Consider the following 22,998-nt stretch of genomic DNA (forward strand, 5'->3'; position numbering starts at 1 on the left):
AATCTTAGAAGAACACACGTAACATAAATAATGATTGTTTGCCAAGTAGACTATCTCCCATAACATCACAAGCAAATATCCACACAACATTTTTTAAATGACCATCTGCACTCATTTTCACTTCAAATGTTGTGTACTTTCTTGAACATTTGTAATGACAAATGTAAATTGAAATCACCGTTTTTATGTAATGATATATTTAGTGTTTTCTCTCACTTTTTTAGTTTAAAAATAAATAATAAAAATAAAGTTGTTGAAAAAGTCAAATCTAGCATGAATTCCCAATATTGGTACATGAGCTTGTCATGAAAAACTGACACGATTTCTTAAAAGGGTGAAAAACACTTTCTTAGAAATGACCCATTGTGGCCTACATATGACGCTTTAGCTAGACCCTATGCGTATGCTCTAGGAATCAGCTGTCCCCATCTTCCGCCGTCCCACATTTGGAGTGATCAACGCATTCACCTCGCCAAGGCATACTACCGTCAACGTCAACATAATGCCAGATAATGCCACCATCATGCATGCGTCCATCCACACGCGCCCGTCGCTGAAACTCCGCCGTGCCTTGCCGCCGAGACCCGTCGTCGGCCTTGTGGTAGGTGTAACACCAATCCTCCTCTTCTCACCTCCAACCAGCACTTGCTCCAAAACGATGCCCCTCAGGAGGGAGAACGACACCGAAGGATCCGTCATTGTCCGATTCGGGGGACCTAGATTTAGGGTTTCCCGCGGAACATCCTGAGCGTGGTGATGCTGTTGGAAATATGCCCTAGAGGCAATAATAAAATGGTTATTATTGTATTTCCTTGTTCATGATAATTGTCTATTGTTCATGCTATAATTGTATTAACTGGAAACCGTAATACATGTGTGAATACATAGACCACAACATGTCCCTAGTGAGCCTCTAGTTGACTAGCTCGTTGATCAATAGATGGTTATGGTTTCCTGACCATGGACATTAGATGTCATTGATAACGGGATCACATCATTAGGAGAATGATGTGATGGACAAGACCCAATCCTGAGCATAGCACAAGATCGTGTAGTTCGTCTGCTAAAGCTTTTATAATGTCAAGTATCATTTCCTTAGACCATGAGATTGTGCAACTCCCGGATACCGTAGGAATGCTTTGGGTGTGCCAAACGTCACAACGTAACTGGGTGGCTATAAAGGTACACTACAGGTATCTCTGAAAATGTCTGTTGGGTTGGCACGAATCGAGACTGGGATTTGTCACTCCGTATGACGGAGAGGTATCTCTGGGCCCACTCGGTAATGCATCATCATAATGAGCTCAATGTGACTAAGTAGTTAGTCGCGGGATCATGCATTATGAAACGAGTAAAGTGACTTGCCGGTAACGAGATTGAACGAGGTATTGGTATACCGACGATCGAATCTCGGGCAAGTAACGTACCGGTTGATAAAGGGAATTGTATACATGATTGATTGAATCCCCGACATCGTGGTTCATCCGATGAGATCATTGTGGAACATGTGGGAGCCAACACGGGTATCCAGATCCCGCTGTTGGTTATTGGCCAGAGAGCTGTCTCGGTCATGTCTGCATGATTCCCGAACGCGTAGGGTCTACATACTTAAGGTTCGGTGACGCTAGAGTTGTTATGGGAATTAGTGTGTAGTTATCGAATGTTGTTCGGAGTCCCAGATGAGATCTCGGACGTCACGAGGAGTTCCGGAATGGTCCGGAGGTAAAGATTTATATATGGGAAGTCCTATTTTGGCCACCGAAAAATGTTCAGATTTTTCGGTATTGTACCAGGAAGGTTCTAGAAGGTTCCGGAGTGGGGCCCACCTGCATGGGGGCCCCACATGAACGTGGGTAGTGGGGGCAAGGCCCCACACTCCTGGTCAAGGCGCACCAAGATCCTCCCTTAGAAGGAATAAGATCATATCCCGAAGGGATAAGATCAAGATCCCTAAGAAAGGGGGATAACAATTGGTAGGGAAGGGAAATATTGGGATTTCTTTTCCCCACCTTTGCCAACGCCCCAATGGACTTGGAGGGCAAGAAACCAGCCCCCTCCACCCCTATATATAGTGGGGAGGCGCATGGGAGCCGCACCCCTTCCCCTGGCGCAGCCCTCTCCCTCCCCAACACCTCCGTAGTAGTAGTAGTGCTTGGCGAAGCCCTGCCGGAGAACTGCAAGCTCCACCACCACGCCGTCGTGCTGCCGGAGCTCTCCCTCAACTTCTCCTGTCCCCTTGCTGGATCAAGAAGGAGGAGACGTCACCGGGCTGTATGTGTGTTGAACGCGAAGGCGCCGTTGTTCGGCGCTTAGATCGGAATCAACCGCGATCTGACTCGCTACGAGTACGACTCCTTCATCCGCGTTCTTGTAACGCTTCCGCATCGCAATCTTCAAGGGTATGAAGATGCACTCCCCTCTCTCTCGTTGCTAGTCTCTCCATAGATTGATCTTGGTGATGCGTAGAAATTTTTTAATTTCTGCAACGATCCCCAACAGTGGCATCATGAGCTAGGTCTATGCGTAGTTTCTATGCACGAGTAGAACACAAGTTGTTGTGGGCGTCGATTTTGTCAATTTACTTGCCGTTACTAGTCTTATCTTGATTCGGCGGCATCGTGGGATGAAGCGGCCCGGACCGACCTTACACGTACGCTTACGTGAGACAGGTTCCACCGACTGACATGCACTAGTTGCATAAGGTGGCTAGCGGGTGTCTGTCTCTCCCACTTTAGTCGGATCAGATTCGATGAAAAGGGTCCTTATGAAAGGTAAATAGAAATTGGCATATCACGTTGTGGTTTTGGCGTATGTAAGAAACGTTCTTGCTAGAAACCTATAGCAGCCACGTAAAAACTTGCAACAACAATTAGAGGACGTCTAACTTGTTCTTGCAGCATATGCTGTGTGATGTGATATGGCCAAAAGGATGTGATAAATGATATATGTGATGTATGAGATTGATCATGTTCTTGTAATAGGAATCACGACTTGCATGTCGACGAGTATGACAACCGGCAAGAGCCATAGGAGTTGTCTTAATTTATTGTATGACCTGTGTGTCAATGAAAACGCCATGTAATTACTTCACTTTATTGCTAACTGTTAGCCATAGTAGTAGAAGTAACAGTTGGCGAGACAACTTCATGGAGACACTATGATGGAGATCATGATGATGGAGATCATGGTGTCATACCGGTGACGAAGGTAATCATGCCGCGCCTCAAAGATGAAGATCAAAGGCGCGAGATGATATTGGCCATATCATGTCACTCTATGATTTGCATGTGATGTTTGTCATGTTTACATCTTATTTTCTTAGAACGACGGTAGCATAAATAAGATGATCCCTCATAAAATTTCAAGAAAGTGTTCCCCCTAACTGTGCACCGTTGCAAAAGTTCGTTGTTTCGAAGCACCACGTGATGATCGGGTGTGATAGATTCTAACGTTCGCATACAACGGGTGTAAGCCAGATTTACACATGCAAAACACTTAGGTTGACTTGACGAGCCTAGCATGTACAGACATGGCCTCGGAACACAAGAGACCGAAAGGTCGAACATGAGTCGTATAGTGGATACGATCAACATGAAGATGTTCACCGATGATGACTAGTCCGTCTCACGTGATGATCGGACACGGCCTAGTTGACTCGGATCATGTATCACTTAGATGACTAGAGGGATGTCTATCTGAGTGGGAATTCATTAAATAATTTGATTAAATGAACTTAATTATCATGAACATAGTCAAAAGGTCTTTGCAAATTATGTCGTAGCTCACGCTTTGGTTCTACTGTTTTAGATATGTTCCTAGAGAAAATTTACTTGAGAGTTGACAGTAGCAATTATGCGGACTGGATCCATAAACTGAGGATTGTCCTCATTGCTGCGCAGAAGTATTATGTCCTTAATGCACCGCTCAGTGTGCTGAACCTCGAGCGTCGGTTGTGGATGTTGCGAACATCTGACATAAACGTTTTGATGACTACATGATAGTTCAGTGCATAATGCTAAATGGTTTAGAATTCAGGCAACAAAGACATTTTTGAAACATTGCAGAACATATGAGATGTTCCAAGGACTTAAATTGGGATTTCAGGCTAGTGCCCACGTCAAGAGGTATGAGACCTCTGACAAGTTTCTTAAGCCTGCAAACTAAGGAGAAAAGCTCAATTGTTGAGCATGTGCTCAGATTGTATGAGTACTACGATCGCTTGAATCAAGTGGGAGTTAATCTTCCAGATGAGATAGTGATGGTTCTCCAAAGTCACTACCACCAAGTTGCTAGAGCTTCGTGATGAACTATAACATATCAGGGATAGATATGATGATCCTTGAGCTATTCGCGACACCGCAAAAGTAGAAATCAAATAGGAGCATCAATTGTTGATGGTTAGTAAAACCACTAGTTTCAAGAAGGGCAAGGGCAAGAAAGGGATACTTCATGAAACGGCAAATCAGTTGCTGCTCTAGTGAAGAAACCCAAGGTTGAACCCAAACCCGAGACTAAGTGCTTCTGAAATAAGGGGAACGGTCACTGAAGCAGAACTACCCTAGATACTTGGTAGATGAGAAGGCTGGCAAGGCCGATAGAAGTATATTGGATATACATTATAATGTGTACTTTACTAGTACTCCTAGTAGCACCAGGGTATTAAAATACCGGTTCGGTTGCTAAGTGTTAGTAACTCGAAATAAAAAGCTACGGAATAAACGAAGACTAGCTGAAGGTGAGATGACGATATGTGTTGGAAGTGTTTCCAAGGTTGATGTGATCAAGCATCGCATGCTCCCTCTACCATCGAGATTGGTGTTAAACCTAAATAATTGTTATTTGGTGTTTGCGTTGAGCATAGACATGATTGGATTATGTTTATCGTAATACGGTTATTCATTTAAGGAGAATAATGGTTACTCTGTTTATTTGAATAACACCTTCAATGGTCTTGCACCTAAAATGAATGGTTTATTGAATCTCGATCGTAGTGATACACATGTTCATGCCAAAAGATATAAGATAGTAATGATAGTACGACATACTTGTGGCACTGCCATTTGAGTCATATTGGTATAAAACGCATGAAGAAGCGGGTTGATGGATCTTTGGACTCACTCGTTTTTTTTGAAAAGTTTGAGACATGCAAACCATGTCTATTGGTTTATACGCATGAAGAAACTCCATGCAGATGGATCGTTTGGACTCACTTGATTTTGAATCACTTGAGACATGCAAATCATACCACACGGGCAAGATGACTGAAAGGCCTCGTTTTCAGTGAGATGAAACAACAGAGCAACTTGTCGGAAGTAATACATTTGATGTGTGCAATCCAATGAGTGCTGAGGCACGCAGTGAATTTCGTTATGCTCTTACTTCACAGATGATTTGAGTAGATTGTAAGTATATTTACTTGATGAAACACCAGTCTGAATTATTGAAAGGTTCAAGTAATTTCAGAGTGAAGTTGAAGATCGTCGTGACAAGAAGATAAAATGTCTATGATATGATCATAGAGATGAATACCTGAGTTACGTGTTTGGTACACAATTAAGACATTGTGGAAATTGTTTCACAACTAATGCGCCTGGAACACCATAGTGCGATGGTGTGTCCGAACATCATAGCTGCACCCTATTGGATGTGGTGCAAACCATGATGTCTCTTATCGAATTACCACTATCGTTTATGGGTTAGGCATTAGATACAACCGCATTCACTTTAAATAGGGCACCATGTAATTCAGTTGAGATGACACCGTATGAACTATGGTTTAGAGAAACCTAAGCTGTCATTTTTTAAAAGTTTGGGGCTGCGACGCTTATGTGAAAAGGGTTTAGCCTGATAAGCTCGAACCCAAAGCGGATAAATGCATCTTCATAGGACACCCAAAACAGTTGGGTATACCTCCTATTTCGGATCCGGAAGCAAAAGTGATTGTTTCTAGAAATGGGTCCTTTCTCGAGGAAAAGTTTCTCTCAAAAGAATTGGGTGGGAGGATGGTGGAGACTTGATGAGGTTATTGAACCGTCACTTCAACCAGTGTGTAGCAGGGCACAGGAAGTTGTTCCTGTAGCGCCTACACCAATTGAAGTGGAAGCTGATGATAGTGATCATGAAACTTCGGATCAAGTCACTACCAAACCTCGTAGGTCGACAAGGATGCGTACTATTTCAGAGTGGTACGTAATCCTGTCTTGGAGGTCATGTTGCTAGACAACAATGAACCTACGAGCTACGGAGAAGCGATGGTGGGCCCGGATTCCGACAAATGGCTCGAGGCCATAAAATCCGAGAGGATCCATGTGTGAAAACAAAGTATAGACTTTGGAAGAACTACTTGATGGTCGTAAGGCTATTGGGTACAGATGGATTTTAAAAGGAAGACGGACAATGATGGTAAGTATCACCATTAAGAAAGCTCGACTTGTCGTTAAGATGTTTTCCGACAAGTTCAAGGAGTTGACTACGGTGAGACTTTCTCACTCGTAGCGATACTAAGAGTCTGTTGGAATTGTATTAGCAGTTACTGCATTATTTATGAAATCTTGCAGATAGGATGTCAAAACATTGTTTCCTCGACAATTTTCTTGAGGAAAGGTTGTATGTGATACAACCAGAAGGTTTTTGTCAATCCTAAAAGATGCTAACAAGTATGCAAAGCTCCAGCAATCCTTCGAAGGACCGGAGTAAGCATCTCGGAGTTGGAATATACGCTTTGATGAGATGATCAAGATTTTGGGTTTATACAAAGTTTATGAGAAACTTGTATTTCCAAAGAAGTGAGTGGGAACACTATAGAATTTCTGATGAGTATATGTTGTTGACATATTGTTGATCAGAAATGATGTAGAATTTCTGGAAAGCATATAGGGTTATTTGAAAAGTGTTTTTCAATGGAAAACCTGGATTAAGCTACTTGAACATTGAGCATCAAGATCTATAAGGATAGATCAAAAACGCTTAATAGTACTTTCAAATGAATACATACCGTGACAAGATTTTGAAGGACTTCAAATAGATCAGCAAAGAAGGAGTTCTTGGCTGTGTTATAAGGTGTGAGCATTGAGTGAGACTCAAGATCTGACCACGGCAGAAGAGAGAGAAAGGACGAAGGTCGTCCCCTATGCTTTAGACGTAGGCTCTACAGTATGCTATGCTGTGTACCGCACCTGAAGTGTGCCTTGCCATGAGTCAATCAAGGGGTACAAGAGTGATCCAGGAATGGATCACATGACAGCGGTCAAACTTATCCTTAGTAACTAGTGGACTAAGGAATTTTCTCGATTATGGAGGTGGTAAAAGAGTTCGTCGTAAATGGTTACGTTGATGCAAACTTTGACACTAATCCGGATGACTTTGAGTAGTAAACCGGATTCATATAGTAGAGCAGTTATTTGGAATAGCTCCAAGTAGCGCATGGTAGCTGCGTCTACAAGATGACATAGAGATTTGTAAAGCACACACGGATCTGAAAGGTTCAGACCCGTTGACTAATAACCTCTCTCACAAGCGAGATATGATCAAACCCCATCGGTGTTGGATTCATTACAATCACATAGTGATGTGAACTAGATTATTGACTCTAGTGCAAGTGGGAGACTGTTGGAAATATGCCCTAGAGGCAATAATAAAATGGTTATTATTGTATTTCCTTATTCATGATAATTGTCTATTGTTCATGCTATAATTGTATTAACTGAAAACCGTAATACATGTGTGAATACATAGACCACAACATGTCCCTAGTGAGCCTCTAGTTGACTAGCTCGTTGTTCAATAGATGGTTATGGTTTCCTGACCATGGACATTAGATGTCATTGATAACGGGATCACATTATTAGGAGAATGATGTGATGGACAAGACCCAATCCTAAGCATAGCACAAGATCGTGTAGTTCGTCTGCTAAAGCTTTTATAATGTCAAGTATCATTTTCTTAGACCATGAGATTGTGCAACTCCCGGATACCGTAGGAATGCTTTGGGTGTGCCAAACGTCACAACGTAACTGGGTGGCTATAAAGGTACACTACAGGTATCTCTGAAAGTGTCTGTTGGGTTGGCACGAATCGAGACTGGGATTTGTCACTCCGTATGACGGAGAGGTATCTCTGGGCCCATTCGGTAATGCATCATCATAATGAGCTCAATGTGACTAAGTAGTTAGTCGCGGGATCATGCATTACGAAACGAGTAAAGTGACTTGCCAGTAACGAGATTGAACGAGGTATTGGGATACCGACGATCGAATCTCGGGAAAGTAACGTACCGATTGACAAAGGGAATTGTATACATGATTGATTGAATCCCCGACATCATGGTTCATCCGATGAGATCATCGTGGAACATGTGGGAGCCAACATGGGTATCCAAATCCCGCTGTTGGTTATTGGCCAGAGAGCTGTCTCGGTCATGTCTGCATGATTCCCGAACGCGTAGGGTCTACATACTTAAGGTTCGGTGACGCTAGAGTTGTTATGGGAATTAGTGTGTAGTTACCGAATGTTGTTCGGAGTCCCGGATGAGATCCCGTACGTCACGAGGAGTTCCGGAGGTAAAGATTTATATATGGGAAGTCATATTTTGGCCACCGGAAAATGTTCGGGATTTTTCGGTATTATACCGGGAAGGTTCTCGAAGGTTCCGGAGTGGGGGGGCAAGGCCCCACACCCCTGGTCAAGGCGCACCAAGATCCCCCCTTAGAAGGAATAAGATCATATCCCGAAGGGATAAGATCAAGATCCCTAAGGAAGGGGGATAACAATCGGTGGGGAAGGGAGATGATGGGATTTCTTTCCCCCACCTTTGCCAATGCCCCAATGGACTTGGAGGGCAAGAAACCAGCCCCCTCCACCCCTATATATAGTGGGGAGGCGCATGGGAGCCGCACCCCTTCCCCTGGCGCAGCCCTCTCCCTCCCCAACACCTCCGTAGTAGTAGTAGTGCTTGGCGAAGCCCTGCCGGAGAACTGCAAGCTCCACCACCACCCCGTCGTGCTGCCGGAGCTCTCCCTCAACTTCTCCTGTCCCCTTGCTGGATCAAGAAGGAGGAGACGTCCCCGGGCTGTACGTGTGTTGAACGCGGAGGCGCCGTTGTTCGGCGCTTAGATCGAAATCAACCGCGATCTGAATCGCTACGAGTACGACTCATTCATCCGCGCTCTTGTAACGCTTCCGCATCGCGATCTTCAAGGGTATGAAGATGCAGTCCCCTCTCCCTCGTTGCTAGTCTCTCCATAGATTGATCTTGGTGATGCGTAGAATTTTTTAATTTCTACAACGATCCCCAACAGATGCAACCTGCAACGACGATGCTTCGAGAAGGAAACGGCGTCAGAGACATCGCCATCGTCCACCAAGACTGCAATCGACACAATTTTCACCGGAACTCGCGTCACGCTGATCTGGCAGCTAGCTGGATCCGCGAGCACCCTCACCATGAAGACGAACGGGGCCACCTGAATGTCGGTAGAGGACCTCTGGCTGCCCCACACCGGTCCCATCACGGGTCCTCGACTGGCCAAAGCCATGCCTTGACGGATCTGCCTGGGAAGCGAGATCCACGACCGCCGCCGCCCATCGCAGAGCTGGGAAGTGCCACCGGAGCAACCCGCCGGCCATGGGGCCGCCGAAGACTGCCGCCACACGGCTTGGAAGCCGCCCTGGCCGCCGTGCAGGGCACCCTACCCGAGTCGCCCCAGTCGCCTCCAGGGGTAGCCACCACATCCTCCTGCCCCAGTGCCTTTGGCGCCGGGCGCCGCCGCCACCGCGGCCAACGCCGGCGGCAGCGGTGGCAGGGATCTGCCGGGATGGGGAGAGGGTCGGGCGACGCTAGGATTGGATTCCCTCGGTGTCTCCCTGAGGTGGAGGCGCGAGGGGATCGAACTCGTCGATAAGTTCACGACATTCATCCCGCTTTATAGATAAAACGCATACCAAAGTGCACAGCTGAACGGTACAAGATAGTGTGGCAACCCTCTTACAAAGCAGATCCCAGGATAACTGGACAACACAACGACAACGCCACACCACGTCCTAAGACAACTAAGCTACCCGACAACGTCCTCATGAGGGAGAACCACACAAAACGTCAACGCCGAACTCGGCCATAAGTTCTTTTTTTCCGGAAGAATTCTTGTATTACTCAATCAAATCACAGGTACAGTCACGCTTAACAGCGTCTAAAATGACCTTCGTCCCGACCCAAGTCATACAGAAGTTCGGCCTTGAGTCCTCCCAAAGTTTGCCAAAACATGACTAGAATTATTACAACTTCGTCCATTCTCAGTCATACGTTCAAGGGTATAAATTGCGTTTCTCTCAAAATAAAACAATCTTTAAATCTTCAGTAAAGCCCATTCTCATGCTATATCATTCTCTGATTTTCTGCGCTTCTTTTGGGGAGTGCTTCGTTTCGGAAGCTTCAAGCTCATTACACCAACATATTACCAGTACACGCAGAGGTTACAGCTTTAAAAATGAACAAATATGTGCCAATCTTCTTGCAGCCTAGGTGTATATATTTTCTATCCTCTATTCCTGGAGCGTCCGAAGCACCTGGTGCAGCGTCGGAGCAAATCGGGTGACGTTGAGCCTGATGTCCTGCTCCAGCCAGTAGTACTTCATGCCCAGCTGCCACCCCTGCTTATGTATCGACTCCGGGTCACTCACCGCCGGGTGGTCCTTGCCGTACTTCTCGTAGAGCGTGCTCTCCTCGGCGGTGATGCTGTACTCGACGTCCCGCAGCCTCATCTCCTTGGCCTGCACGCCGTAGAATATCATGGCCGAGTGCTCCATGTGGCCCCACGGCACCACCTGCAGCATCGCCGCGTCGGTGCGGAGGAAGAAGAAGTTTGTGAGCCCGGCCCCGTGCGCGCCCATCAGCACGTCGCACGAGTCCACCGCCTTGGAGAACTCCTCGAGCCTCAGGTCACGGCGCGGCTCCACGACCACCACCTCGAACCCGGCGGCCTGCACCGCCGCGGAGATCTCCGGGATGTTGACGAACTTCCTGTTCCGGCCGCGGTTGATGAGCATGAGCCGCGGCTTCCGTTTCCCCGTGCCACCGTCGACGCCGCCGCTCGCGTTCTTGTTGGCCTCCTTGTACGGGATGCCAAGGCCGTCGGGCGGCAGCGAGAAGATGTCCCGGATGTACATGCGGAAGTCCAGCAGCGTGTAGTTGCGCGGCGTGCGGGCCGGGTCGATGCCGAGGTCGCGGTGGCTGCGGAGGCCGACGACGATGCGCGGGTGGCACCGGACGCCGGCGTCCTTGTTGAAGTCGACGATGTCGTAGCGGGACAGGTTGGCGAGGATGAGGCGGTACTTGTCGACGAACCACGGCTGGAGGTCGGTGACGAGGAACTGGACCTCGCCGTCGTAGGCGCGGGCGGTGATGAAGAGCGGGACGATCACGTCGCTGAAGTCGTGCCACGGGTTGGACGTGAGCCCGTTCATGGCGAACACGACGGCCGGGACGGCGTGCTGGGAGGTGCACTCGGGCGCCACCAGGGACTCCGCAGCGCTCAGGGTCTTGACCTTCACCTTCTCGATGTACTCCAGGTACTTGCGGGACTGGTCCTTGATGGCCCATTCCTGGCCGTCGGCGCCGCGTTCGGCTGTGGGCGGTACATAGAGGATGGTACGGTTGACGCCGATGGCCCGGGCGTCGCCGGAGATCTCGCAGATGTCATACCGGGGGTCGGACAAATCGCAGACGGGCTTGGGCGGGGCACCTGCATCCGGCCGACGTTTTACCGTTTCACTGATTCATCAGATTACGAATGACGGCAACTGCACATATGAACGGAAGTGAAATTTTCTGGTAACTAACCATGCTTGACGTTGCTCTCATTCTTGTCGCCGTCTTGACCGAGTTCTTGCCGAATGAGCTCTTCCTCCATCCTGTCACTAGCTTCATTCACTGTCTGGCTTGACAAGTCTGTCCTATTGGTTTGCACGTTATCTGAATCAAATAAATTAACAGCTGGTCAATCATCAGTGAACTAAGTAACAAACCGTAAGAGAGACTAGAGAGTACTACGTATGATGATCGATAAAATAATCATAGTATGCCAAAAACAAACAGTCGATGAGTTAGGCAGTGAAAGGTCGTAGTATTACCGGTCGTTTTATTCATTTCGGTTCCAGGTACGTTTTTGTCTTCGATGCGTACTTGTCCCATCGTCTTGGCTGCCTCGTCCTTCTTCCCATTTTCCATGTCATGTACTGCACCTGTCAATGTTAGGTATACATCAACAAACCAAGTTTCGCAGAATTACTTGTCCTTAGATATTCGAGTATATTGTGGAAAGTATAGCGAACTGTAACCACTTGGCCAGCTAGAATGAACTTCTATGTAGTACGTACCAATTTACTACTCCCTCCGTTTCATAACGTAGTGCCTATAGATTTTTTATGAAGTCAAACTTCACAAATTTTGACCAAATGTATAGAGAAAACTATTTATATATACAATGTCAAATATATAAAATATAAAAATACATCTTACGATGAATCTAACAATATATGTTTGGCTTTCTAAATGTAAATATTTTTTTTCATAAACTTGGTCAAAGTTTGTAAGGTTTGACTTTTTTAAAAATCCATAGGCACTACATTACGGAACGAAGGGAGTACTATATTTTCACTTTTTCAGACATAGTTTGGTGTAACTAAAGTTGAAGTAGATGCATGTGTGCGCTCACACAAAACCGCGTAACAATCAACCAACAAGCACACTGCGCACACACGCTCTCTAAAAAAAGTATATATTCTCGAAAAAAAAGTATATTCGTATTCTCTCTTCCGAAAACGTACTACGGTCCTGCCTACACATACTATGTGCTATACCTAATACCCGTGCCACACGTAGGCACATCCCCATCGTTTACTAGTATGCCATTATTAAGCCGCTGATCACGACGCAGCACCCTAACCTATCTTACGTACATGTGCGCGCCGTGGGCCAGGCAGTTCGGTTCCGTCGTTTGACAGGACCCGATGCTCAGCACAGTTCGTTTAGCCAAAAACAAACCCCACAGCATGCTAACAACGACCGAACAGCATTTGATTATTACACAGGGTGGCGATCGATGATCGCGCTAAATCAGAATATAAAGATACGTGTCACCGGACGCGTTAGTCCTAATATACGTACCTTGAGCGGAATTATTATTTGGCGCCGACGACGACGCTGGAGGGGGAGGAGGAGGAGGAGACGTCCTGGCATTCTGTTCGGCCGGCGTGGACCGCAGGGCGACTGCATGCACGTACAAGCGAAATTAGCTGGCTGTATGGTAAGCGTGACGACCTGGCGAATCAACCACATGCTTTGACATTCCACGTTTATACCCCCTTCGTTCATAAATATAAGATGTTCTGCTAACTTTTTTTCGATTCAGATGTATATATACGCATTTTAATGTGTTTGCTTACTCATTTATACTCGTATGTAGTGTATAGTAAAGTATCCAAAAACATCTAGTATTACTTATTTGTGAACGGAGGGAGCACTAGCTAGCTAGTATGACGAAATGTTGCAAATAGATAGGCCGTTACCAATTTAGATATGTGCATGATCCCGTTTTGAGTCTGCTAGAAATACTGCTCGGCGTTAAATTTAGCGCAATAGGTGAGTAGCATGTATTTTTTCTTTTCGAGGGGAGTGAGTAGTATGTATTTGAAGTATGCATTAGCTGAAAATTAATTGTTACGGAAGAATGGCGTGGCTATATGTGGTGCACTCTCAATGAAATTAATAAAACAATTAATGCAGTACAATAATTTGGATGGAAACAAGTATGATTGCATATGTATGGTTTGAATATTTCTGAGGAAGAAGCGTATGTCATTCTCCTGAAAAAGAAAGGTGACTGGTTTTCCACTGTTTTTCTTGATTTGTAGAGCCGGACAAGTCATACATACATAGCCAGTGTGGGAGGAGACTTCCAAATGAAGAGTAGTGTATGGAATCCATACGTCACCGAGTCTACCAGTGGGGTCAAGGGAAACAAAATAAGGATGAATATAGCCGAGTTGAGTTTAGCCATGGAGTCGTGAACAGAAATCGGATGCATTATTCTTCAACTAGTGATAAAAACAATTAAGCTCTAGTATGGCGGACCAGGGTCAAGAGAAACGTCAAGGACGTTACCCCGGTAAACAAGCAGGGAGAACCGCATGCAGGTAATAACTGATAATAATTACTGTAGAAGGTTACCACGGCTACTCAATACTCACCAATGGTGTTGGTCGTCCCGAACTGGCCGGACGCCGTGGTGTAGAGCACGAGGATGACGAAGAAGCCGAAGAGGAAGCCGACCACGGCGCGGTGGTGCTGGGACAGCGCCCTCGCCACGCCCTTCACCGACGGCGCCGCGGCGGCCGACGACGACGACGGGGACGGGTCGGCGGTCATGCCGTCGAAGCGCTCGCGCAACGCCCTCCCGCTCTACCTTCTTTTGTCTGTGTGTAAGTTACAAGGCTCGGCTTATGCGACGGGTAATGTCTGCGCCGCGCGTGTATTTATACAGGCGGCTCGCCGGGCAGAGTGGTAGCGAGTTCCATGTGGCTCTAACTAAGCTTGATTTATCGCCTAAAAAGAACTGGTTTGATTCGTCCACGGAACGTGCCGCTGGCGGCGAGAGGGGGTATCAAATCGTATGATGCGTTGGCCGTTGGCTAGCGAGCTCTCCCGTTCGGCACGTCTCCCTGCGCGCGGTGCGGTGGAGTGGACCTTACACGGCAACAGCCTATCAACGACCCGGTTTGCAGCTCCTTCGCCTTGTGTACTCAGAGCAACTCCAACACACGGACCCAAACAGACACGAATTTTGTGCGTTTTTTGTCCGTTTGGGTCATCTATCCATCAAGCGGACGTGGGGCGAACACTGCGGGTATCCAACGGGAGAGCACAAAAGCGGATAGAGCGGATAGGGAGCAGCGAGGCGAGCTGGGGCGAGCTGCGGGGCGTCCACTCCAGCCGCCGCCGTGCCTCTCCGCTTCCCCTCGCGGCGGCGGCGGCTTCCACCAGGCGCTCTTCGCTGTGGTGCTCGGCGGCGTTGCCCTGGACGCGGCGCGTTAGGCGGGACAGGCTGGCCTCCGCGCGCCGCCAGGCCTCTCCACTCCAACGACCGGCCGTTGTGCCTCTTCGCTTCCCCTAGCGGCCGCCGGGCCCCTCCGCGCGCCGCCCGTCCGCTTCCCTCGCGGCCGCAAGGCCCCTCTCCGCGCCGCCCGTCCGCTCCCCATCGCGCCGCCGGGCCTCTCCAGCCGGAATCGGCCGACGTAGCGGAGGCAGCAGAGGGGATCGAGAGAGAAAGTAGTACGAGTGGGATGAGGCGCACCCCTCTTGCTTCTTATCTGCCCTTGGCACTTCGGTCTCGGACCATTGTCCGTTGATGCTGGACCTAAACATGGATATCAATATAAGGAAGCGTTTCAAGTTCGAAGCATTCTGGTGCAAAGCGGATGGATTTATCGACGTTGTCCAAATGGCATGGACGTCAATCCTGTCAGCATCAAATGTGTATCTCACACTACACAATAAGCTCAGAGCCACGGCCGTTAGTCTCCAAAAGTGGAGCCATCGTTGGATTGGGAATGTGAAGCTGCAAATTACTATTGCTATGGAGGTAATCAAGCAACTAGACACTGCTATGGACTCGAGAGAGCTCTCTGAGGAGGAAAGGAACTTGCGGCGATGCTTGAAGAAAAAACTGCTAGGGATGTGCTCTCTGGATAGAACAATTGCAAGACAACGATCCCGGCTGTTGCAATTGCGGGAAGGAGATGGGAACACAAGGCTGTTTCACCAGCAAGCGAGCCACAGGCAGAGGAAGAACATTATTAGGGCTGTGCGGCACAATGGCCAAATATACTCGGGCCGGGAGGAGGTTGCCTCGGCGGTTGATGCATATTACGGGACTGCTTTTGGCACTGTGGAGCCGCGTGAGCACACTATCAACTTGGATGCCTTGAACATACCACATCTGAACCTCTCACACCTTGAGGAGCCGTTCACAGAAGATGAGGTGGAGAGGGTGATTAAATCCATGCCCCCGGATAAAGCTCCGGGGCCGGACGGATTCACAGGCAGGTTCTATGCAATGTGTTGGCATATCATCAAAGAGGATTTCATGGCAGCCATGCGCTGCTTCTACAATGGTGACATGAGGGTATGGCAGCGATAGACAAGTCTCTTGTTACCCTCCTGCCGAAGAAAGAGGGGGCCCTGGATGTGGGGGACTTCCGTCCCATAAATCTTGTGCATGGTGCAATCAAAATCTTTGAGAAAGTGCTCGCGTGCAGACTAGTGGTGGACTTGCCGAGACTCGTAGGCAATCATCAGAGAGCATTTGTGAAGGGTCGATCGCTGCATGACAACTTCATGCTAGTACAATGCATGGCCAGACGCCTCAACGCCTTGAGAAGCCCGACGATTTTACTTAAGCTCGATATCTCAAAAGCCTTTGATTCGGTGAGGTGGCCTTTTCTCCTGGAGTTACTATAGCAAATGGGCTTTGGACCACGGTGGAGATCATGGATATGCGGTATACTTGCGACCTCATCCACCAGGGTCATGGTTAATGGTGACCCTGGTGACACTATCCTCAACTGCAAGGGGCTACGACAAGGCGATCCCATCTCACCAATGCTATTCATTCTGACTATGGAGCCGCTTCAGCGTTTGTTTGAGTTTGCTGCCAGTGGAGGATTCCTTGCACCCTTGGCGCAGGTAGGCCTAAGGAAGAGGCTTTCCATCTTTGCGAATGATGTGGCTTTGTTTGTGAAGCCTATCCCTATGGATCTTGCTATCTGTCGGTGCATTTTTCAGCTGTTTGGAGAAGCGTCAGGCCTCAAGATCAACATGAACAAGTCGGCAGCCTTGCCAATACGCTGCACGGAGGAGGAAGTCAACTTGGTTTGTAGTCAGCTTGGATGCCCCGTGGGATCGTTCCCTATCAAGTACCTTGGCCTGCCATTGTCCTTACGGAAGCAGACCGCGCCCCAGCTACAATATCTTGTGGATCAAATGGCGAACAAGTTGCCCACGTGGAAAGCTGCCCTGATGCCGAAGAGTGGTAGATTGACCTTGGTACATTCGGTCCTATGTGCCATGCCAATTCATGCGATGATGGCAATGGACTTGCCCATAAAGACGATTGAAGCTATAATCAAGATATGTCGAGGCTTCCTCTGGTGCGGAAGATTGGAAGCGAAGGGTGAAAACTGTGCTGTGGCATGGGACGTTGTTTGTGCTCCCAAATAGGCGGGAGGCTTAGGCTTGCCTAACTTGAGATGGATGAACGTGGCCATGTAGTCTAGATGGCCCTGGCTTAAAAGAACTGATGTGACCAGACCATGGAATGAGCTCCGCATTAAAGTCCCTAAGGAGTCCACGCTAATCTACCAGGCAGCCGCTACGAGCACTGCTAACGATGGGCGCACAACACTCTTCTGGGAAGATCGATGGTTGCATGGGCAGAGGGTACAGGAGGTTGCACCTTTGATCTACAACAGTATACCGAAAAGGATCCGAACCTCTATGGTGGTTAGGCAGTCCACCAAGGATGGCGCTTGGGCCAGGGATGTGGACCTGAACCTGGGGCCGGATGCGCTGCAGCAATTCTTGCTGCTTTGGCAGAGCGTGAGCACTTGGGAGGTTGTGGAAAGCATGCAGGATGCTACCTCATGGTCTTGGGAGACGAATGGTCAGTTTTCGGTCTGATCCGCGTATGCAGCCAAGTTTTGGGCGAGAGAGGTTATACCCACGGCGGACCTAACTTGGAAATCACGCGCGCCATCACAATGCAAATTCTTTGCCTGGCTGGCCTTGCGGGATCGATGCTGGACGTCTGATCGCCTAGCATGGCGTGGGCTACCTCACCAGGATGCGTGTCCTTTTTGTGACCAGGAGTAGGAAACAATCAACCACCTACTACTCACGTGCGTCTTTTCCAGGACGGTCTGGAAGGAGATTTGCGAGGCTTTTGAGCGGCCAGACTGGGCGCCGACGCAGCACGACATCCTTGCACCTTGGCTATGCAACAAACATGGACTGAACGGCATGAGCATCAAGGATCTGCGTAGTATTCTAGGACTAACTATGTGGGAGCTATGGAAGCATAGGAATGCCATTGTCTTCGATGGGGCACAACCCTCGTGTGGGTGTCGGCAGGCCTACTGAAAGGGGATGTAAGCCCCTTCTTCAGTTGGCTGGCACGATGGGATAGACGTGAGGAGTAGCGTACTTTAAGCATTGAACATTGTATTATGGCGGAGGCATTCTTTTACCCTTCTTTTTTAATATATGATATGCACACTCGTGCATATTCGAGAGAAAAAAAAAGTTGTACAAGAGAGAGAGAGAGAGACGAGAGATGCGTGCTAGCGCAGCTGTGCGCGGTCGCTCGTAGGTAGGACCAGGGCGGACACGAGCGGGCGGTAGCGAGCGACGAGAGCATCCGCTTCTGTCCTCTTCGTACCCATTTGTTCCCAGATTTGGGTCAAGTTTGGGTCGGGGATGGACAGCAGGCGGACACGGACGTCCGTTTGGGTCGTCCCATTAGGCCAAGCTTTATGTCCGGATGATCCAAACACACAAAATGGATCGGCCCCTTGGAGTTGCTCTGACTGACTGATGATGCACGCACGCACTTTTGTTTCTGGCGTAATAACAGTGTGCCCGCGGACGGGTCGTGCTCAAGAACTGTTGGCATGCCAGCGAACGGTTTTTTTTTTTTTTTTTGCGAGGATGCCAGCGAACGGGTTTGCTAAGCATAGGTCGACCAGTTTTTGTTTATATCTCAGTCGACGTGATTTGACCGTCTGATGCCCTTGGTTTGTATGGGGTAATGATCGTTTCGGCTCATGGTGAAAATTGAATAATGCTAGACCTACGGAGAAATAATTAAGGATTCAACGGACTATCTAACGCGGAGGATTAGAGCATGAAAAACATATTTCCTTTCCCCAATAAATTGCATGTATTGGGGGCTGACGTAAAAAAAAACACACACACACACTCCAACAGACTTCTAGACTCTCATTTGTCAAAAAATTAATCAGCTCCATCTCTCCCAATATATTGGGATTTTTTTGTCCCTCCCAATATTTCTTCTGATAATTGCCATGTCTCATTTTTCAAAAAATTATTGTGATGTCTCAATAATCACCTCCATCTCTCCCAATATTTTGGGAATTTTTGGCCCTCCCAATACTTCTTCTGATAATTGCTATGTCTTATTTTTTTAAAAAATATTGTGATGTCTCAGTAATCACCTCCATCTTCCCCAATATATTGGGAATTTTTGGCCTTCCCAGTACTTCTTGTGATAATTGCCACATCCGAGGGACATCACCGGAAACCGCCACGCCGCGGCCGAAGACCACAGTGGCCATCGCCACTTGCCCGCACGCCGTTGCTCCACCGCCGTCGGTCGACGAAGACCATCGCCACTGCCGCCATGGTTCCGGAGTCCGCCGAGCCACCATCGGAAGAGAGAATGTCATCACATTGACAAGTGGGGCCTCGAAGTCAGATATATTGCGAAAGAAAGTATTGGGTCTCTGAAAAAACATCTCACATTCACAATCTCCCCAAATTATAGGGAGAGCCGAAAAATACGCTTATGGGAGGGGGTGGGGCTCGTGAGGTTGTTGGAGATGCTCTACGCTTGGAGATTAGTGAGGATGAGGACATGTACATGCGTAATCCCTACCGTAAGTTTTTTTTAACATTTAATCCCTCCTGAAGGGTTCATGTTGTCTTTTAAACATATTACTGGATGCAAAAATATATATTCATGTATTGAAAAGTTTTCTAAAAGGTTCCTTGATTTACATAAATTTGTTTGTCACTTCAATATATATATTCATATACTTTGGAAAAATGATTACATATTAGTACGAAAGCAAAAACATAACCAAAAATAGTAACATCAAAAGGAAATATTGAAAAAGAAAATTAAAAAAAGTAAAATAAAAATAAAATGCATGGAAGAGAAAATGAAAACACTAAAAAAGCAAGCAACCATATAAGTTTTTTAACATGCGCCCTGCCCATGTAGCTCCCTTTCAGGTGTTGTAGAGCACCCCACTGGCAAGTCCTATTCACCGCCTTTAGCACCATATTGCCGCTGAAACACCCCCATGGACCTGCCTAGGTAGTGCTCTTGTTGCCAGAAAAATCAGACGCCACCTGGTATAAACGGAAACTCGACAGGAGATGGCTCCCAAAATATTATTTATATTTTATAAATTTGCCTAAATAGGCTATTATTTAAATTTGCCTAAAATAGGCTATTATTTAAATAATGTATTATTGGAAAATATTTTCATGAATATTAGAAAATGTCTAGGAACTATAAATGTTCATGATTTTATTTAAAAAATCACACATCTGAAAGAGAGTTCACTAATTAAAAACATCAATTTTAAAAATACATGTTTTAAACCTTATTCATGTATTAGGAAAAGTACAATTAAAAATGTACTAAACATAAAAAATAAAAATGAATAAAGAAATGATGAATACGAGAAAAACCATGGAAAACCTGTAGAGAAATAAACAAAAAAACCTAGAATATAGATCGATTGAATATGCTACAGTCTTACGCATGGTAGCTATATTCACCGTGTTAGTTGGGCCTGACGCAATAACAACTATCCTTCACTATGACCGAGGGTAATATGCCAGTTTTTGCTAGACAACCGACCAAATCAAGAAACCAACAAAGAAACTGCCAGAGGATGAGACGTGAGCTGGGCTAGCGAGCAAGTGCATTGTGCGTGCACATAGCACACGGAACAGGGGTACATAGGATAAATATTGTTTTGTGGGAGCTCCTAATCGGCATCTTCAGCACCGGTTAGAAGAAAGAGAGCACGCGTGACATCCCTCATAGGCTGACAAACAGGAGGCCTTATCTCCAGTTCGCTCGTTCTAAAAAAAACAAAAAACTGCGTTGACCAGTCCACGGTTTGATCATTGACTATTCAAAAAATAGAAAAAAGGGAATTCAAAAAACTTCATCAATTTTTATAAAAAACATCACCAAATAGTAAGGGGTTCAAAGATTTTGAATTTTTTAAATCATTTAATTTTGAAAAAAGTTCATCAATTTTGGAAAAATTCATCGATTTTTAAAATGTTTTTCATCATTTTTGGGAAAAAGTTCACGAAAAAGCGAAATAAGATCACTGATTTTGAAAAAAAGTTGCACAATTTGAAAAAAGAAAGAAGGAAAAAACACCTAGGAAAGCCAGATAGAAATACGTAGAAAAAACAAACAGAAAACAGAAACAGGTCGGCCTGCTACTAGAGCTAGTGTATAGGAGGGTGTGTGCCCGGTACCGAATAGCCTTTAAGCGGCGCCTTAAGCACCATATAGGAAATGCCTTATTTTGGGAGCTCCTAATCGGTGCTCTAGACGCCGGTTGGCACTACTAGTGCTCACTCGCCCACGCTCATGGGCCGACCCATCTCGAAGGCGATTCCTTGATTGCATTTCACCGGTTTCCTCTAGTCGCTCGATCACAATTGACCGGGCGCGGTGGACCAGTTGATCGGTCAACCATAGACTTCACAAGTAGATAAGGAAACAAATAATTGTTTTTGCAGAAAATCAAAAAAGTTCATGAATTCAAAAATTTCACATACTCCAAAAAGTTCACACATTTGATAAAAAAATAATGATTTAGAAAAATAGTAATTTTTAATAAAATAATCAAATTTGAAAAAAAATAATCAGATTTGGAACTTTTTTCAAAACTTTTGAAAAAATATTGATTTCCGAATAGGTTTACCCAATTTATAAAAAGTTCATAAATTTTGAAATAAATTTTATGGAATTTGAAAAAAATCATTGAATTTTTAGAAAAAAGTTCATGAATTTGGAAAAAAATTCACCAAATTTGGAAAATCTCGTGGATTTGCAAAAAAAATCAATTTTGCTAAAAAAAATCACGCATTTTCAATAAAATGAAAAAGAAAAAGAAAAAAAAAGAAATATGTGAAGAATAAGAAGATGTAACTAATTTAATTCGGCTGGGTTGCCTGGTTGGCTGCTCTAGAGGAGGAGGGCGGGGTTTGAACGATACACCGCTCACACACTTTTGGGGGGGTTTAAAACAAAAAAGGTGGGTCAGGCAGCGCCGAGGGTTGCTCGGGGGGGGGGGGGGGGGAGGGGAGGTGTGTGCCCATTTGTAAATAATACTGCAACGGAAGAAATGCCCTTGTTTTCTGCCTTCGGTAATGGTAAAACACAAACACTACGGGCTGGCCCATGTACGACTTTATTATATAGTTTTTCATCTTGAGGAACCTTCTAGAAGCTTCCCACCATTTTTTTTCTTTCATGTGCTTGTTTCTAGTTTACTGGTTTCCTTTGTGTTTTTTCAGTTATATTTTCTATTATCCTTTTTATTAACTTTTCTTTACCATTCATGAGAATTTTTTCTAGTTTGTGAATATATTTTTCTAATTCTTGGACACCTTTCAAAATTTGAAACATTTTTTTCAAATACCTTTTCTATTTTCATCATTCTAAGCATAATATCCATAAAATAATTAAAAAATAGTTGAAAACTGGTTGGTCAGAGAGCATGCGGCTTATTTTTTTTCCTGAAGGGAAGGGCCGGTTTTGCTATACAGCCCACCAAATCAACAAGTCACTAGAGAAATCATCCAGAAATCAATAGGGATATGGGCTGGCCCCACTGAGTGAGTGGGTTCATAGTCAACAACAAAAACTGAGCGACTGTGTTGTGTGGTTTCCTTTTTTTAGACAATCTGTTGTGTGGTTTGCTTCTTATTTTGTGTGTAGGATTATCCCTATTTGTTGCTCAACGCGAGTAAAGATGTAGGCAAAATGCACTGATGAGGAGCCCAATTGGCTCGTACATGATTTTGATTTTCTCATTTTAGGGAACTTGTACTATAAGATTTCTTTTCCCCTCTTTGTTTTTTGTACCAGTTTTCCTTTTTGGTTTATTTTA

At 46.1% G+C, this 22,998-nt stretch overlaps 1 protein-coding gene and 1 pseudogene across 1 annotated transcript; one reads left to right on the plus strand and one right to left on the minus strand.

Annotated features, from left to right (window-relative positions):
- Window positions 1-10,317: 10,317 nt before the first annotated feature.
- Window positions 10,318-14,675, minus strand: LOC109735233 (beta-1,2-xylosyltransferase XYXT1). Its single transcript, XM_020294439.4, has 5 exons — window positions 14,242-14,675; window positions 13,160-13,261; window positions 12,124-12,234; window positions 11,834-11,965; window positions 10,318-11,735 (listed from the first exon to the last, which is right to left on the minus strand). Exons 1-5 carry the CDS (start codon window positions 14,417-14,419, stop codon window positions 10,537-10,539), a joined length of 1,722 nt encoding a protein of 573 aa, XP_020150028.1. The 5' UTR covers window positions 14,420-14,675; the 3' UTR covers window positions 10,318-10,536.
- A 738-nt stretch (window positions 14,676-15,413) lies between these two features.
- Window positions 15,414-22,998, plus strand: part of LOC109735243 (alpha-1,3-arabinosyltransferase XAT2-like) — a 57,799-nt pseudogene continuing 50,214 nt past the window's right edge.

Source organism: Aegilops tauschii, chromosome 7, assembly GCF_002575655.3.
Source record: "Aegilops tauschii subsp. strangulata cultivar AL8/78 chromosome 7, Aet v6.0, whole genome shotgun sequence".
NCBI lineage: Eukaryota > Viridiplantae > Streptophyta > Magnoliopsida > Poales > Poaceae > Aegilops > Aegilops tauschii.

Coding starts and splice junctions, on each gene's coding strand:
- LOC109735233 (XM_020294439.4), bottom strand. CDS start 14,419: ATGACCGCCGACCCGTCCCCGTCGTCGTCGTCGGCCGCCGCGGCGCCG. Junction 11,966..12,123: donor CGAAATGAATAAAACGACCG/GTAATACTACGA, acceptor TATTTGATTCAG/ATAACGTGCAAACCAATAGG. Junction 11,736..11,833: donor TGAGAGCAACGTCAAGCATG/GTTAGTTACCAG, acceptor GGCCGGATGCAG/GTGCCCCGCCCAAGCCCGTC.